The 14,366-nt window shown below is 48.1% G+C and overlaps 7 protein-coding genes across 7 annotated transcripts; 1 reads left to right on the forward strand and 6 right to left on the reverse strand.

Moving 5' to 3' along the window:
- Positions 1 to 3,370: 3,370 nt before the first annotated feature.
- Positions 3,371 to 4,738, reverse strand: LACBIDRAFT_321504 (uncharacterized protein; the record flags this gene model as incomplete). Its single annotated transcript, XM_001874960.1, has 6 exons — positions 3,371 to 3,599; positions 3,620 to 3,918; positions 4,064 to 4,310; positions 4,352 to 4,389; positions 4,442 to 4,669; positions 4,724 to 4,738. 6 exons carry the CDS (start codon positions 4,736 to 4,738, stop codon positions 3,371 to 3,373), a joined length of 1,056 nt encoding a protein of 351 aa, XP_001874995.1.
- Positions 4,739 to 5,864: 1,126 nt separating this feature from the next.
- On the forward strand, positions 5,865 to 6,249 carry LACBIDRAFT_304993 (uncharacterized protein; the record flags this gene model as incomplete). The annotated part of the gene is made up of 3 exons (XM_001874396.1): positions 5,865 to 5,997; positions 6,052 to 6,113; positions 6,163 to 6,249. 3 exons carry the CDS (start codon positions 5,865 to 5,867, stop codon positions 6,247 to 6,249), a joined length of 282 nt encoding a protein of 93 aa, XP_001874431.1.
- A 397-nt stretch (positions 6,250 to 6,646) lies between these two features.
- Positions 6,647 to 7,847, reverse strand: LACBIDRAFT_304994 (uncharacterized protein). Its single transcript, XM_001874961.1, has 4 exons — positions 7,745 to 7,847; positions 7,447 to 7,678; positions 7,337 to 7,395; positions 6,647 to 7,279 (listed from the first exon to the last, which is right to left on the reverse strand). The coding sequence occupies exons 2-4, from the start codon at positions 7,664 to 7,666 to the stop codon at positions 6,821 to 6,823; spliced, it is 738 nt and encodes a 245-aa protein (XP_001874996.1). The 5' UTR covers positions 7,667 to 7,678; positions 7,745 to 7,847; the 3' UTR covers positions 6,647 to 6,820.
- Positions 7,848 to 8,463: 616 nt separating this feature from the next.
- LACBIDRAFT_304995 (uncharacterized protein) lies at positions 8,464 to 9,426 on the reverse strand (the record flags this gene model as incomplete). The annotated part of the gene is made up of 3 exons (XM_001874962.1): positions 8,464 to 8,712; positions 8,772 to 8,968; positions 9,024 to 9,426. The coding sequence occupies 3 exons, from the start codon at positions 9,424 to 9,426 to the stop codon at positions 8,464 to 8,466; spliced, it is 849 nt and encodes a 282-aa protein (XP_001874997.1).
- Positions 9,427 to 9,778: 352 nt separating this feature from the next.
- Positions 9,779 to 10,836, reverse strand: LACBIDRAFT_304996 (uncharacterized protein; the record flags this gene model as incomplete). The annotated part of the gene is made up of 3 exons (XM_001874963.1): positions 10,336 to 10,836; positions 10,087 to 10,283; positions 9,779 to 10,027 (listed from the first exon to the last, which is right to left on the reverse strand). The coding sequence occupies exons 1-3, from the start codon at positions 10,736 to 10,738 to the stop codon at positions 9,779 to 9,781; spliced, it is 849 nt and encodes a 282-aa protein (XP_001874998.1). The 5' UTR covers positions 10,739 to 10,836.
- A 328-nt stretch (positions 10,837 to 11,164) lies between these two features.
- LACBIDRAFT_321507 (uncharacterized protein) lies at positions 11,165 to 12,835 on the reverse strand (the record flags this gene model as incomplete). The annotated part of the gene is made up of 1 exon (XM_001874964.1): positions 11,165 to 12,835. One exon carries the CDS (start codon positions 12,833 to 12,835, stop codon positions 11,165 to 11,167), a length of 1,671 nt encoding a protein of 556 aa, XP_001874999.1.
- Positions 12,836 to 13,163: 328 nt separating this feature from the next.
- Positions 13,164 to 14,227, reverse strand: LACBIDRAFT_321508 (uncharacterized protein; the record flags this gene model as incomplete). The annotated part of the gene is made up of 2 exons (XM_001874965.1): positions 13,164 to 13,184; positions 13,235 to 14,227. The coding sequence occupies 2 exons, from the start codon at positions 14,225 to 14,227 to the stop codon at positions 13,164 to 13,166; spliced, it is 1,014 nt and encodes a 337-aa protein (XP_001875000.1).
- Between the last annotated feature and the right edge of the window lie 139 nt (positions 14,228 to 14,366).

A 14,366-nucleotide genomic window follows, 5' to 3' on the forward strand; every position in this document is an offset into this window, starting at 1 on the left:
TCAAGGACAGCAGCATACCGTTAATATCGTACTCGTTACTCCCCAATTAGTTCTTTGCTTTCTGCTCCTTCATCCTCTGATACATAACATCTTCCACCAAATCCGCCAAATCAATAATACTTAGCCCCATCTGAGGTCCGAATCACATCAACCGCAGCACCACTTTCTACTTTTCGCTAAAATCTCATGCACCTTTTCTTGACCTTCTCTCATCTTACTGCCATTGGCATATTCGGAGTCGTCTTGCTGGTCCACTACGTTGGCAAGACCCGTAAAGTGCGTTACTGAAGCATTCCCGTTTCAGTCGGTTGACCGTCCATTATTGTAGCTGAAGCATATCCCTACCTTGAGATTTGACGGGCCAATTTTATTCTATCTCGACTCACTACTTGTCCAATGGAAAGATCTATGTCGACAAGACTGTTGCCAAAGTACGTCATAAAAATCAGCACCATTCTGACACTGACGGGTTATAGTAGTTCCCGAATCAAATCCGAGTTTTCAAAATACCAGACTTCTTACATTGGAAGGTTGTATTTTCTGGGTCTGGTGCAATTGAAGAACTGCGTTCAGCCCCTGAGGATGCGCTGTCATTCTCTGATACTCAAGATGAGGTATCTTACTCCTTATTCTAGGGTAAGTGTGCTTTTGCTAACGATCTGTCTGTTGCTAGTTTCTTCAGACGGTTTACACACTTGGCCCCGGCTGCAGCGAAGCACCACACCACGTATCTATTGTCCGGTCACAACTCACTAGGGCCCTTCCAAAACTTGTTCCAGAAGTACATGACGAAATTGTCTCTGCTTTTGATGAGTTAGTCATCTCACCCAACGATCACGGTGAGCTACTTTCTGCAGAAGGCCTTCTCAGACTCTCAGTAGTCCCTTACAAAGTCATGACCAGGTTGGAAGAGCTTTACGGCTTTAGAGACGATGACGGAGGTGATATGCCAAGCAAGCAACCGTGTCTTCGTCGGTCTTCCTTTGTGTCAGTCAGCCCCCATTGTCAATGTCATGGATTTCTCCTTTCCAACGTGTTTCCTGCAGGCCGCAACCCAGAATACCTCAAGCTTAGCATGCAATTCACTACCGAACTTCTCGCCATGACCACCTTTCTTCAGTTGGTACCACCTTTCCTAAGGCCGTGAGTATTACTTGAACTTTCTTCAATCCAAGTTGTGAAATTCAAATATCCGCAATAGGGTTGTCAACCGCTTTTTTTCAAGGCTTCCGGGACGTTTCCAGCAAGGGTTGAAGCACCTTAAACCCATTGTTGACGCTCGCGGGGAGGAACAGGAAAAAGTTGGAGATGGGTATGAGAAGCCGGTCAGTTTTCTTTCTTCCTTCAACCTTGATCCCGTTGCTCAACTACTCTTAGCTTGACTTTCTGTCATGGCTTATTCACGACATACGAGACGCGTCTTAGTTGTCAACTTTGCGGCTATTCAGTCATCTTCAAATGTGGGTTATTCCATGTCGACGCCTCTCCAGTCACCCAACTCACCGCGTGTTGGGGGTTACACAGTCGTTTGTCCATGCTTTATTCTGTCTAGCTGCTTTACCCGAATATATCGCACCCCTTCGCACAGAAGTTGACGAGGTCATCGAACGAGAAGGCTGGAGCAAAGAAGGTTTAGATCAGATGCACAAGGTCGACAGTTTCATCAAGGAATCACAGCGAATGAACCCTATCGGAAATCGTTAGTGTTGCTCTTTCTCGCGGATAGCTTATGCTGACGACTACCATTTCAACAGTCTTGATGGGGCGAGTTGCTAGGAAGGATTACACATTCGCGGACGGCACCTTCATTCCCAAAGGAACCACAGTCTGTGTCAATTGTACGCCAGCTCACAACGATCCAGAAAAGTACGACAATCCTGATCAGTTTGACGGCTTTCGCTTTGCGAAAATGAGGCTGCGGCAGGATGGTGCTAGGAAATACGATATAGTCACCACCTCCCCAGAGTTCTTGCTGTTCGGGCATGGACGCCATGCGTGTCCCGGACGCTTCTTTGCTGCTTGCGAGCTCAAGATCATGCTTGCGCATACAGTTCTCAACTACGACGTGAAGATGGAGAATGAGGGTGTGCGGCCTCCTGATCTGTGGTTTGCATCGGCCTGCATACCCAATCGGAAGGCTAAGGTTATGTTTCGCAGACATGCAAGGTAGGGCGAGATGCCATATATGTAGCTCTAGTGTAGATTGTAATCATCGCATCGTTGAATGGAGAGCACTTGTCACCATTCGTTTGGATGACGAAACAAGCGAGCTGAAGAGCTTCAGGCATGCTTCACCCTCAATTCATCAAGCTCAAGCAAGCTTCAAGTTCTATCTGGTGGCAGTCAAATGAAGCGAAAAGCATGCGCAGGGTCCAGTAAGTAGAAACTACAGCAGTTGGGTTCTCAGCCTGCACTACCGATTACTCCCCATACTAACTAACCTCATCAATAATGGATGATCTACGCATCCCGTAAGGTGACCACGTATCTGTCATATTGGGATATCACCCCCAGCCACAACGTTCGACTTCATGATTTGGATAAAGCAGACGATGCAAGCAATTCCATGGTGTGACGATGATTATGCTAGTGGAATACGTAGACCCAGGGGAAAATAGAATGCCTTAGAACATGAATCAATGATAAATATAACGAAAATCCAAGTCCGTAACCAATGAAGATGCAGAGGATAACAGGAGAGCACAGTGTGCTCTCAGTCACGACAGGATCATAGCAGCAGCATAAAGGCCATCGTCGCCCACATGCGACCATCAATGATCGCCGCTGCGGCTACTCCATTGCGGGCTGAAGTGGAAGAAGCCGATGCTGCCGATGATGGGGATACTGAATATGACGATGACGACGCATCACATAACGCTTGAGGAGGAGCGCGCCGCAGACGTCGCAGGGCCGGAGAGGGAGGCCCCAGAAGTGGTGGAGGGAGTTGCACCAGATCCACTTGAGATGGGAGTAGCAACGGCTTTCGAGGGGTGGTTGAGGGTGCTGGTACCCCATGGAATGGCGTCACCGTGCCAGGTTGAGTAGCGTGCGGAGGGGCGAAGCAATGGTGAACCGGCCAGTCCATTGAAAAAAAAAGTGAGGGGCACTGTTACAGTGTGATGGTTTGCGGAAAATGGTAATCGAAATCATGCAATGATCTCGATGACCGCAAAGCAAGGTAGGTAGGGCAAATTCTCAATCCATTTCCTTGGAGCCCTTGCTGAGCCTCGGGGAGCGTAAGAACAGATAATATAATAAACGAAGAGAAACCCACCACCACTTTTGAAAGCTCGCCCATACAAGCCGACAGGCGAACGTCAATTGCCCAGTAGAGATAATCTCAAAGAATGTACGGAAGAAGCTTCTAGAATTAACTGATATTTTGAGGAATTAACTGATACGCAGATAGCCCAATCTGTTTGACCTGCGACAGCACCTGAGGGGGTGTCTGGGACTTCAACACTTCCAGCCGATCTAGTGCCACAGTGAGGGAGATTCGACTTGAGGGATTGTGAGATGACATGTCTTGCAGAAGCTCCAGCAATCCAGGAACATCCGGAACGATATCCTGGAAGTAGAGCTTTGCTTCATATAGAAGACTAAACAAAGAAATGATAACCGTACCCTGAACAAGCCATAAAAGACTCTTGCCACTACGTAAATATCCGCTGCGAAGGGGTCGTATTTTGTTGACCCAAGCATTTCCGCGGGGCATTGCTCTCGCGCGATCTTAAACGGTTTGATCAGGCGATCCCGGGGGGGCAAGTTGGGTGGGAGGTGGACGGAACATCCAAAATCCATGAGATAATATCGCACAGGAAAGGTTGAGCGAAATTCGTGAGGGGGCCAAATGTCGATGAATGGGTCCCCTGGGACCTTCCCATGATGATTCATCACAATATTTTCATGGGAAATATCCTACATGGGCGATGAGATATAGGGCAAATACAAAAATATGTGACCAACCAAGTGTGCAATATGATTGCAATGCAAGAAGGCCAACGTCTGAGTAGAGATTAGTAGTAGCCCATCGCTGAGTTCCAGCGCCTGAATTTTGACTTACTGACAGGACTTGTTCTGCAAAGTCCAAACATTCCGACGCCCGCAAGAAAGGCGCTTCATCACAACCATCGTAGAACGGCATCACTACAAACTGCCAATCACTAAAACTCAGAAATTCAAGAACCTGAACAGTCAAATTCGCAGAATCCGATCTAAGTGGTTCTGAATTGAGGAGATGTAGGATCTTGAGTTCGTTGAGCCCCTCATCGCCATGTGCAACGAGCTTGATGACTACATCTCTGTTTTTCCTGAGAGGCATATATGAGCAAAAATTACAAGGAAGAATTACACTTCCAACCTATCTCGAGCTGCAAAAGCCAGCGGGTACTGCAAGGAAATGATCAGAGAATGCAAAAGAACCGAGAAAGTCCTGACTGACGCGTCCCATTTGACTGTAAAATTCATCCCCCCGATCACCATAGAGCCCGAAGGAGTCCAATGCAGGAGCGGAAGTGCCGCCGGGGATACTGGCCTTGCCTCCAGACCCCAGACAAAAGAGATCATAGCCATGTTCAAGGAAGAAGGGCCAGAGTTGTTCCCATGGCTTGTACCATTCAGGATTATTATATGGTTTGTGATCGCGCCAAGCACGAAGGGATGCGGGGAGCTGCTGGCAAAGGCTTCAGATTATTCGAAAGAGAATTATATCTGCCTCACTTACTGGATCCATGTTCATTGATACTGTACTATTTCGACCAAGTTGTTCACGTCACACGTCACATCGACAAAAAAACTATTTTTTTTTATTCGTCTTATGTAAATCAAAAGAAATTTTTTCGGCCATCTCGGCATGAAAAATTTCCCAAAATCGTGAACACTTGGTCGAAATAGTACAGTATTGTAACTGTTGGGTATTCATTCAACACCCACGTGAGTAGATTGACATACTCGTGATACATACTCGTACATATATAGTCACAAAGCATTATGAGCGACCAGCCAACAACCAGCACGCTCAGATTCTCAAACAATCCTTGGAAAATGCCACTGTGAGGGCGAAACAGCATGGAATTGGTCTTTCGAAACGTCCACGAATTTAACATGAACATGAATAGACATGACCTCGGATTCGATCACTGAGCTTCCTGATATCACCCATCCACAAATCACCGATTCTTGAAATTTTACTATAGGTTCATTTTCCAAAGTCTTGTATGTTAGTCTGCCAATTTACACGGGATCTCGACCTAAAGTTTGCTCTCGCGAAAGGTCCACGATCATTGATTTCGTCGGAGAGACTCCGATGAAAGGTCTCTTTCTTTATCTCTGAATTTATGGCTGAGTAGATTCTGGTAGGACTGCTATCCGAAACCGGCATAATAAGCTCGGACATAGGATGTCAAGGTTTCTTCAATATTTGAACCAACGCTAGACTCTAACAATTAATATGGGTGTTTCAACCCTGGTTGGTTCAACGAATAACGCTTAACCGCCTAGCGTAACAGAATCCACGGTTCTCGGACCCGGACGACCAATCCCAAACGCGGTCATCGACACTTGGGAAACGGATGTCCATCTACGACACTTATCTAGGTATGTATCTGGCTGAGCGCTCGAGTGTGGTTCTCCTCCTTAATCTTGTATGTCTAGTACAATGAACATCACGACAACGCGCAATACTTATAGCCTTGCTCCTTTGCGTTATCCCTTCCACTGAACAAATGGTTTGCAGAGGACGTAGATCCTGGACCGCAGTGGAAAACCATCCTCCGTGAGGCAGTACAACGAGGTCCGCGTTTCACTTGGCCCTCCTCTCGCTAGCTATGCTGACTGACGTCGGGATCAAGAGGTGGTTTGCGAAGATGGCCTCAGACGTCGTCAAAGGGGGTTGGGCTCCCGATGAGGACGAGAAGTCGGTGAAGGGGATCGAGATACGGAACAAACTAATGTGGTCGCTTGTTGCCTCAGTCGTCCAATCCGGCCCAAACAGTGACCGTAGGTCCTCTCCTTCTCTGTTGACTATCAGTGATAGTAACTTACATCAAACAGAGTGCGCTAAACGTTGGACGGACATTCTTAATACCGCACCACTTGGTCACTGGACTCGATATGTTCATGACCCTGACCGTCTGAAGTCAACGCCAACCTAACCCCACTCAGGATGAGCTTCTACGAGCGGTCATTGATCACGGCAAGGTTCAAAGAAAAATCGTCAAGACCTATTTCCCCGGCCGTACAGGGTTATAAGCAAAGAATTAGATAAGGGTGTGCGGCCTCCTGATTTGTGGTTTGGATCGGCCTGTATACCCAATCGGAAGGCTAAATGTTTCGCAGACATGCAAGGTAGCGAGAGATTTTATGTGGGTCCAGTGTATACTGTAATCATTATTCCGTTGAATTGCCACCATCTGTTTAACCGATACAAGCGAAGTCGTGGTCCAGCATCAAGTTAGCGAAGTACGCGAAGGGACGAGGTAAGAAGAAACACTGCCGGTGGTCCTGTGCCCTACATGATCACCTTACGTGATGCGCAGATCATTCATTAATGATGAGGGTACTTAGTATGAGGGTAATTGATATCTATCATGCTGATATAGCCCGCAGTCACAACGTTCGACTTCAGGATATGGATAAAGCAAACGGTGCAAGCAACTCCATGGTGTGACGATGATTATGCTAGTGTAGTACCTAAACCCAGGGGAAAATAGAATGCCCAAGATCGTAAATCGTTGATAAATATAACGAAAAGCCAAGTCCGTAACCAATAATGATGCAGAGGATAACAGGGGAGCACAGTGTGCTCTTAGTCACATCGGGATCATAACAACAGCATAAAAGCCATCGCTGACGCGCCCAACGACATCATGGTTGCCCACACGCGACCATCAATAATCGCTGCTGCGGCTACTCCATTGCTGGCTGAAGTAGAAGGCGATGCGGCCGACGACGACAAGGAAACGGAAGATGATGCTGACGACGACATAACGCTCGAGGAGGAGCGCACCATAGACATGGCGGTACTGGAGAGAGAGACCCCAGACGCGGTGCTGGAGGTTGCTCCAGATCCACTTAAGATGGGAGCAGCAACGGCTTTCGAGGGGTCGTTCAGGGCGCCGGTACCCCATGGAATGGCCTCACCTGTGCCAGGTTGAGTAGCGTTAGGAGGTGGAGTCGAATTGCCCGTGGACGAAGCAATGGTGAAGCGGCCAGTCCATGTCGCATTGTTGGTCAGGGGCGACGTGAACTGGTAGAAGTAAATGGCAGAGTTTGGCGTAACCTGAGGTAATACAAGTGAGTTGCAAAATCTCAAGAAGAGGGAAACTCTAAAGCTCACTTCTGGGCAGGTGTATGAGAAACTTCCATCGACAGTTCCGTCTTGGTTAGTAGCAACGGCTGAGGGCGGGGCTCAGTTGACAAGCGCGTATCTTCCGATAGAAAACGTACTGGTGAGATGGACCATGTCATAGTTATCCCCCGTCATGAGCTCAATGGCCATGTTCTTCCAAATCGTCGTGGAAGCTTTGTCACCAATCCACGTAATAGTACATGAGGAGCCAGCATTGAACGATGCCCCTGGGGCTGGCTCAGCTGGAGTAACATCTGCACGGACGAGAAGAGGCAAGGCAAGGGCGAGCAAGAACGTAAGTGTGGAGAGGGTGAACATTTTGCTTTTAGGCTGAAGAAACAATACAAAGACGTGGTTGAGGATGAAATGAAGGTGAAAAGGAGAAGGTGAACGCACCTTTTTGCAAGTAAAAGCTGAGGGATTTTATATCCTGGAATTTGGAAAAGAGGGGCGTTGAAAAAGAAAGTGAGGGGCACTGTTACAGTGTGATGGTTTGCGGAAAATGGTGGTTGGCAAATGCGTGCAGAAATGTGCCTGTGCCATTTATTTCGTTTTGCCAACCGCTATAAACTCCGCCAAAAAATGACCGCTCTATGCAGCATCTATCTTTCAAACCACAGCACCGCTAGGCCTTCCCTTTCCTTGAATTGACACAGCTTCGTCCACCCCTCTCTCTCAAATCCTAATTTCAAATTCATCGTTGCACACTGAACTTCACTCAAATTGCCCTTTCGGGTGGTGTGCGAGGCGGGCCCGACAAGTTCGCGACGCTGATTGATGCAACTGCAAAAGAGTCCGGGATCAACCCATTTGTCCATCTCATGGTTGCTTCGGAGGTCCTTGTTGTACTTAAAATCTGAATGTCTCGTCGAGGCCGACACCAATAATTTACTATTCGTACTCCAGTCGATGTTTTTGCAGACTGGAGGATCGTACAGAGGGGAATCTCGAAGCAGGGCAAACCGCTTGTCTAGTTGTCCTGATCTCTGTCACCTGCAGGTAGATCTCATACCAACTCCGAACTTCTGCTCTGATAGATGATTCCAGGTTATGTTACAAATGGCCATACAACGAGTCAAAGAATGCAGCACCATCAACGCCTTCAATGTCCCCGTTCAAATTACCCACAACTTTGGATTACTTTCGAAAAACTCCCTCAGGTGTGTCTTGCCGACGATCTTGTTGGCATTCTCAAATACAGCCACCTCTGCCCCATTTGCAATCTCCGTCTGCGTCTTTATCAGGGCTTTGGCAAGTCCGACGGTCAGGCCGCCAACAGTTGTCCAGATAGATAACGATTCGTCTGGGGTCAGCCTCTTGTGCGTAATCTTCCTACCAAGAACTTGGCTGAGCAAGGCCGCGACCTTCACGATGGAACCTGAGTTCAGCTAGCGCCTTTCCTCCTTAAAGATACAACACGCACCTCATCGTACGAAAGTAACTCTGGCCCTACAATATATCGGTCGGTGTTCCAGCTCTTCTTAACGAGTAAAGCGTCCGACGCAGCCTTCGCGATGTCGTCGACCGAAACAAACGCGACGCGTCCGTCTTTTGCAACTGACCCAATTTCGTTACGTAGCCGAATACTATTAGGCGTCACCGGGCCAGTGGAAAAGTTCTCTAATGGAACACTAGGCATCAGCCCAACCCAGATTGAAGACAATGGGGTACATACCCATAAACAAAGTCGGACGCAAAACTGCGTAATCTACACCAATTTTCTCTAGGTACTCGTGGACCTTTCCAGCAACTGGGCCTCCTTTCGGGATCACGCTTGCACTCAAGACGACGAAGCGCTTAACACCTTTGGTGACCGCGAGATCAATGAAAGGCTTCACGTGTGGAAGCGTGTCGAAAACCCCTACTGGCCCCACAACATAAACGCGATCGATTGCTCGGTCGGCGTTGAATGGATTGGTGAAGGTTGATGGGTCGAGCCAGTCAAATTTGACGCCTTTGAATGGATGGGGTACCTGGCCTTTGCGGGAAGTAAGGAGAATGGTGTGGCCAGCTTTACTCAGTAGATGAGCGAGCTTGAGCCCCGTCCTCCCTGTTCCGCCTGTGATTAGGATTGTCATCAGATCCTTTCAAGTGAAGGATTGATACGACGGCTTATATGTCGGAAATCTCCCTGGCACCCGATAAGCGTCATTGGGCACCCAAGGCACCTGAAGGCCTGACATCTAATAATAGTCCTACTCAATTCCGAGTTACGCGACAGGACATGGGAAAGTAGGTCAAATGACTGATCCCTCTGCGGACAAAAATTTGACGAAAACCCGAACAGGCCTAGCTCCCTGAAATAACACTCGTGCCAACTCTGAACCTCTCCTATGATCGCATGATAGGTTATTCCAGCTTATGTTAAGTACTGATAGCCATACAACGAGTCAAAGAATACAGGACCATCAGCGCCTTCATTGTTCCTGTTCAAATTACCCACAACTCCCGATTGGATTCGAAAAACTCCCTCAGGTGTGTCTTGCCAAGGATCTTGTTGTCATTCTCAAATACAGCCACCTCCGCCCCATCTGCAATCTCCGCCTCCATCTTTATCAGGCCTTTCGCAAGTCCGATGGACAGGCCGCCGACAGATGTCCAGATAGATAACGATTCATCTTGGGTCAGCCTCTTGTGCGTAATCTTCCTTCCAAGGACTTTGCTGAGCAAGGCTGCGACCTTCACGATGTCACCTGAGTTCAGCTAGCGCCTTTCTTCCTTGAAGAAACAACACACACCTCACCGTACGAAAGTAGCTCGGGCCCTAAGATATATCGGTCGCTATTCCAGCTCTTCTCATCGAGTAAAGCATCCGACGCAGCCTTGGCAATGTCGTCCACCGAAACAAACGCGAGACGTCCGTCTTTTGCAACTGACCCAATTTCGTTGTGTAACCGAATACTATTGGTCGCCACGGGGCTAATGGAAAAGTTCTCTAATGGGGCACTGCATCAGCCCAACCCAGAAACAGAGACTGAGGTGCATACCCATAAACCAAGTCGGACGCAAAACTGCGTAATCTACACAAATTTCCTCTAGATACTCGTGGATTTTTCCAGCAACAGGGCCTCCTTTCGGGATCGGGCTTGCACCCAACACGACGAATCGCTTAACACCTTTGGTCACCGCGAGATCAATGAAAGGCTTCACATGTGGAAGCATATCCAGAATCCCTACTGGCCCCACAATATAAACGCGATCGATTGCTGGGTCGACGTCGAATGGATTGTCGAAGGTTGATGGGTCAAGCCAGTCAAATTTGACGCCTTTGAATGGGTGGGATACCTCGCCTTTGCGGGAAGTGAGGAGAATGGGGTGGCCAGCTTTGTTCAGTAAATGAGCGAGCTTGAGCCCCGTCTTCCCTGTTCCGCCTGTGATTAGGATCGTCATTAAATGCTTTCGAATAAAGGATTGATACGACCGCTTTACTGCTGGATTGACAATTTATACTACTTAATGTTCGCTAGAAAGCGATGATTTCTCAGCATGTTTCTAATGAGTCTTCGTTGCTATCAAAGGTTTACCAATCCACTCCCTCCATACATTAATCAGCTAGACAAGTAATACAGGACTATTTATGGGTCCGCCGCGTGTTCCCTAGTACCGCCCCATTACACTTAATATTCTCAACTCAAATAGCCTCATTGAGGTCGTATGGCGGCCTTGTACTAAACTTTTGTTGCCCTACCTCTTCTCTTCCAGGATAAAACGGAAATATAGGGATTTGAACGCAAGTTTATTTATATAGTTTATTCTACTTTCGTATCGCGTCGGTGTAGGGCCAAGGTGCAGAAAAGTAGTGCCGTATTATAACTACTATCCTGAGGCACAGTGGTCCAGCAAAAACCGAAATTCCTCAGACATTGTTAGGGCGGAGAGCTCGATACGTACTCCATGCTCAGTTAGAACGTCTTGCTGTCTTTGGTTCATATGTAAACGAGGATCTTCTCCTTCATCACAGACGATGTTAATATTCTGTATTGGGGAATGAATACGCCTCCGTTGCTGTACGACCGAAAGGAGGGTGTCGAAGCATTTGTCGTTTTCTCCAAATCTGGGATCCATAAAATATATCGTCTTCAGGGAAGGCAATAGGATATCCGAGCTTCCCTTTTGAAGCTCAGGATTGTATAGGAGGTTTATAATATGAACAACCGATTCTTCCGTGACATGAAGTACTCGCAGGTTGTAGAACGAGGGAAGGATTTCCTCTATTGCCAGAGAGTTTTCATGAAAAGAGAACATATCGTCGTCAACCCATAGAATCAAAGATTCAGCGACCGAATAAATGGGGCGAAAGCATGAAACGAGTCGATGAGAGCAGGATGAGACTTCTTCAGAGCTCTCCCAAGTAAAGTGGAAGCTCAACATGGACGTCCCATCAATATGGCATTTCGATCTTAAAGACGCTGCTTCGCATGTGCCCCAGGTGTTCAATGCACCGAACCAGTTTGGATTCCCGACAATAAGACTGCTTCTCACAATCGCCACGACACAAAGGCGACGAGCTATCACATTGCGCAGAGAACACTGGCTGGTCCATTGCTCCGCGATGTCCAACGCTTGATCTAACTCCCGGCCCACTGGCATAGAAGTACACTCTAATCGCAAGCTGCACAGAGGAGGAGCCACGATGTGGTCAACTAATGAGACACAGTCATTAAATCGCCCAGCCAAACTCAGCATCAAGAGTTCGGGAAGAGGCGCTTTATTACGCTGACTCTGAATTTCGCCTGTTGGACTGATGGAAAACAAAATTGAGAGCCATCGAAGTGACGGCGTTTGGAGGAGGATGAGAACCCAAGTCGAAATCGAAATGTTTGTAACGTCCTTGATAGATAACTCGGTGAGAGTGGCGAAAAACGGGACCTTTGATGTCATGAAGGGGATTTTGTGAATGTCACAATCGATGAGATGCAGACGGCGTAGAGCGGGAACACGAGCTTGAAACAGTAACTCTCCTAGATCCCCATTGACGTTGAGTCCAAGAAATTCGAGATGGGGTGCTGGGTATTGGATAAACATCTTGGCTAGGTGCTCCAAGTCTGCCTGTCCCATCTCCACATTGAAAGTGCGAATCCTTTGGGTGTTTGCAGTTAAAATTTCCGATATTTTTCTTCCGTCGCCCCATCCCAAGGTCACTTGTTGATCATCTTTCCCTACATCAATGCGGACCGGATCCGATCGCTTCAGAAGTTCTATGAGAAGCGGAATCGGATCCTTTTGGAAATTCATAATACGACTCCAGAGCCCAGGGTATGAGAGCGCGGCGTTTCTCCATCTCTGGCACACTTGAGAGGTCGCCATTGTCGTTCTTCGTGGATTGTCCATCTTGCCCTTTGTCCAAGTTGCGTTGAACAAAAAGATGAGACCGAGGATTTCGTTTGGGATTCTGTAGACGTGTGGAATAAGCTCGGGGGGCCCGGGCAGACTAAGCCCATTTTGTGGGGCGGGTGGACTGCCCTCAGGCAACTTGGAGTCGCACATCGTGGCTGCGGTCTCTACTACCAGCGAATTTCTAGCGTAGTCGATCAGTATCATTCAAACAATCACAAAGAAGCTGCAGGCGAACTTGATCTCGAAACAAATGCCAATCTCAACTAAGCTAAGAGCGCGAAACGGTACCACTGTGCGCCTTGACAGGTATTATGGTGAAGAAGAACCTTATCGGATGCACAGCCTTCGGGCGTCTCCTCGCCGTGCCTTGGCTCATCCACATGAATTTGTTCTCACTTGTCGTCTTACGTTAGAGCAGGAACGACAACATTTGGAGGAATCCAGTGTCTAGTTGACCCGCTCCTGGATGACAGTACGCTTAATCCTCGGTCTGATGGATCTATAGAACCTCATGAATAATAGACATTGTTAACAAACGACGAAACACACCTCTTCAGCCAACTTTGTCCACTCCGCTAGGGAGCGAAAATACTCGTCCCGATTTTCGTCTACAGGTCGGTCCGCGTGCCATAGAACAAATGATGAAAATTGTGAGATGGGAACAAGCGTTCGTATAGGCACGTCGTTTGGTAGTGCCTCAACGCAATCGGCCTCCAGGCTCGCGGTTTCGTCGGGTTCTTGGTCCTCCGCCTCCACCTCCTCGACTGCGCGTTTCGGGACCGCGCTTCGGGTGAATCTACCCTTCCGAGTTGTTACCTTTTTCAGTACCGGCTTTGCCTTCGCCTTCCCTTTATTCCTAGTAGCTTGACTGCTGCTAGCAACACCCTCGGAGCGAAGCAGTACGCCCACATAGCCAGCAGGTAAGCCGACCTTTAGACCGTGAATAGCGCGTCCTCGGAAAGTCGACACAAAGCGTGATGAATCAGGATCCGAAGGGGAGGGAATGATATATTCTAGTGGAGATGGGAGCTCAACTGACGATGTTGACCCAGTGAGGATGGGCATTTCGGAGGACGAGTCTTGCGAAGCATCCATCACTGTCGCGACTTGGGCCGCCTTTTCGCCCTTTCGCTCACCGGGAGTACTGTTTCCGAATGACACTATGTCCCTTTCCTCCACATCTTTTTCAATGTCAAGTTCAGTGATTGGTTCCGATGCCTTCTGTTTGATTTGAGGCAGGTTCGAGTCGGTCGTAGTCTCCTCCATGGACACGTCCTCGTTCTTGATCATGACTACTTGTTTCTCAGCGGATGCATCCTTTACCGTCAACCCTTCAACTCCAACCACCACTTCCTCATTGATACCCCCAATCTGGTTTTTCTCAGGCGCACCAACCTCCCCCTTTGCGTGCTTGATGCGCATAAATGTCGATACTGCCGCTGGGCCATTATAATTGATATGGAATGGCATAAGGTTTGGGAGACATTCCGGTAGTAGCTCTCGATCAGTAATAGCTACAATTTGGAGAGCTGGCGTTGTCATCGAGTTGGCGGAAAATGCTTGACCTTGAGAAACGCGTTATGTCACAAGTGTTTGTAAAATCTCGTGATTTCGGAGTCACAGACCCCTTACATAAACGGCAACTTCCTTCCTCAGAGTCAATCTTTGTCAGACTTGCGTC

This window comes from Laccaria bicolor, genomic scaffold, assembly GCF_000143565.1.
Source record: "Laccaria bicolor S238N-H82 LACBIscaffold_2 genomic scaffold, whole genome shotgun sequence".
Lineage (NCBI taxonomy): Eukaryota > Fungi > Basidiomycota > Agaricomycetes > Agaricales > Hydnangiaceae > Laccaria > Laccaria bicolor.

Excerpts from the sequence above, each read along its gene's own strand:
- LACBIDRAFT_304994 (XM_001874961.1), bottom strand. The coding sequence starts at position 7,666 with ATGTTCACCCTCTCCACACTTACGTTCTTGCTCGCCCTTGCCTTGCCT. Across the intron at positions 7,396-7,446 it reads TGACATGGTCCATCTCACCA|CCGTTGCTACTAACCAAGAC; the intron begins GTACGTTTTCTA and ends CCCCGCCCTCAG. Across the intron at positions 7,280-7,336 it reads TCTCATACACCTGCCCAGAA|GTTACGCCAAACTCTGCCAT; the intron begins GTGAGCTTTAGA and ends GTATTACCTCAG.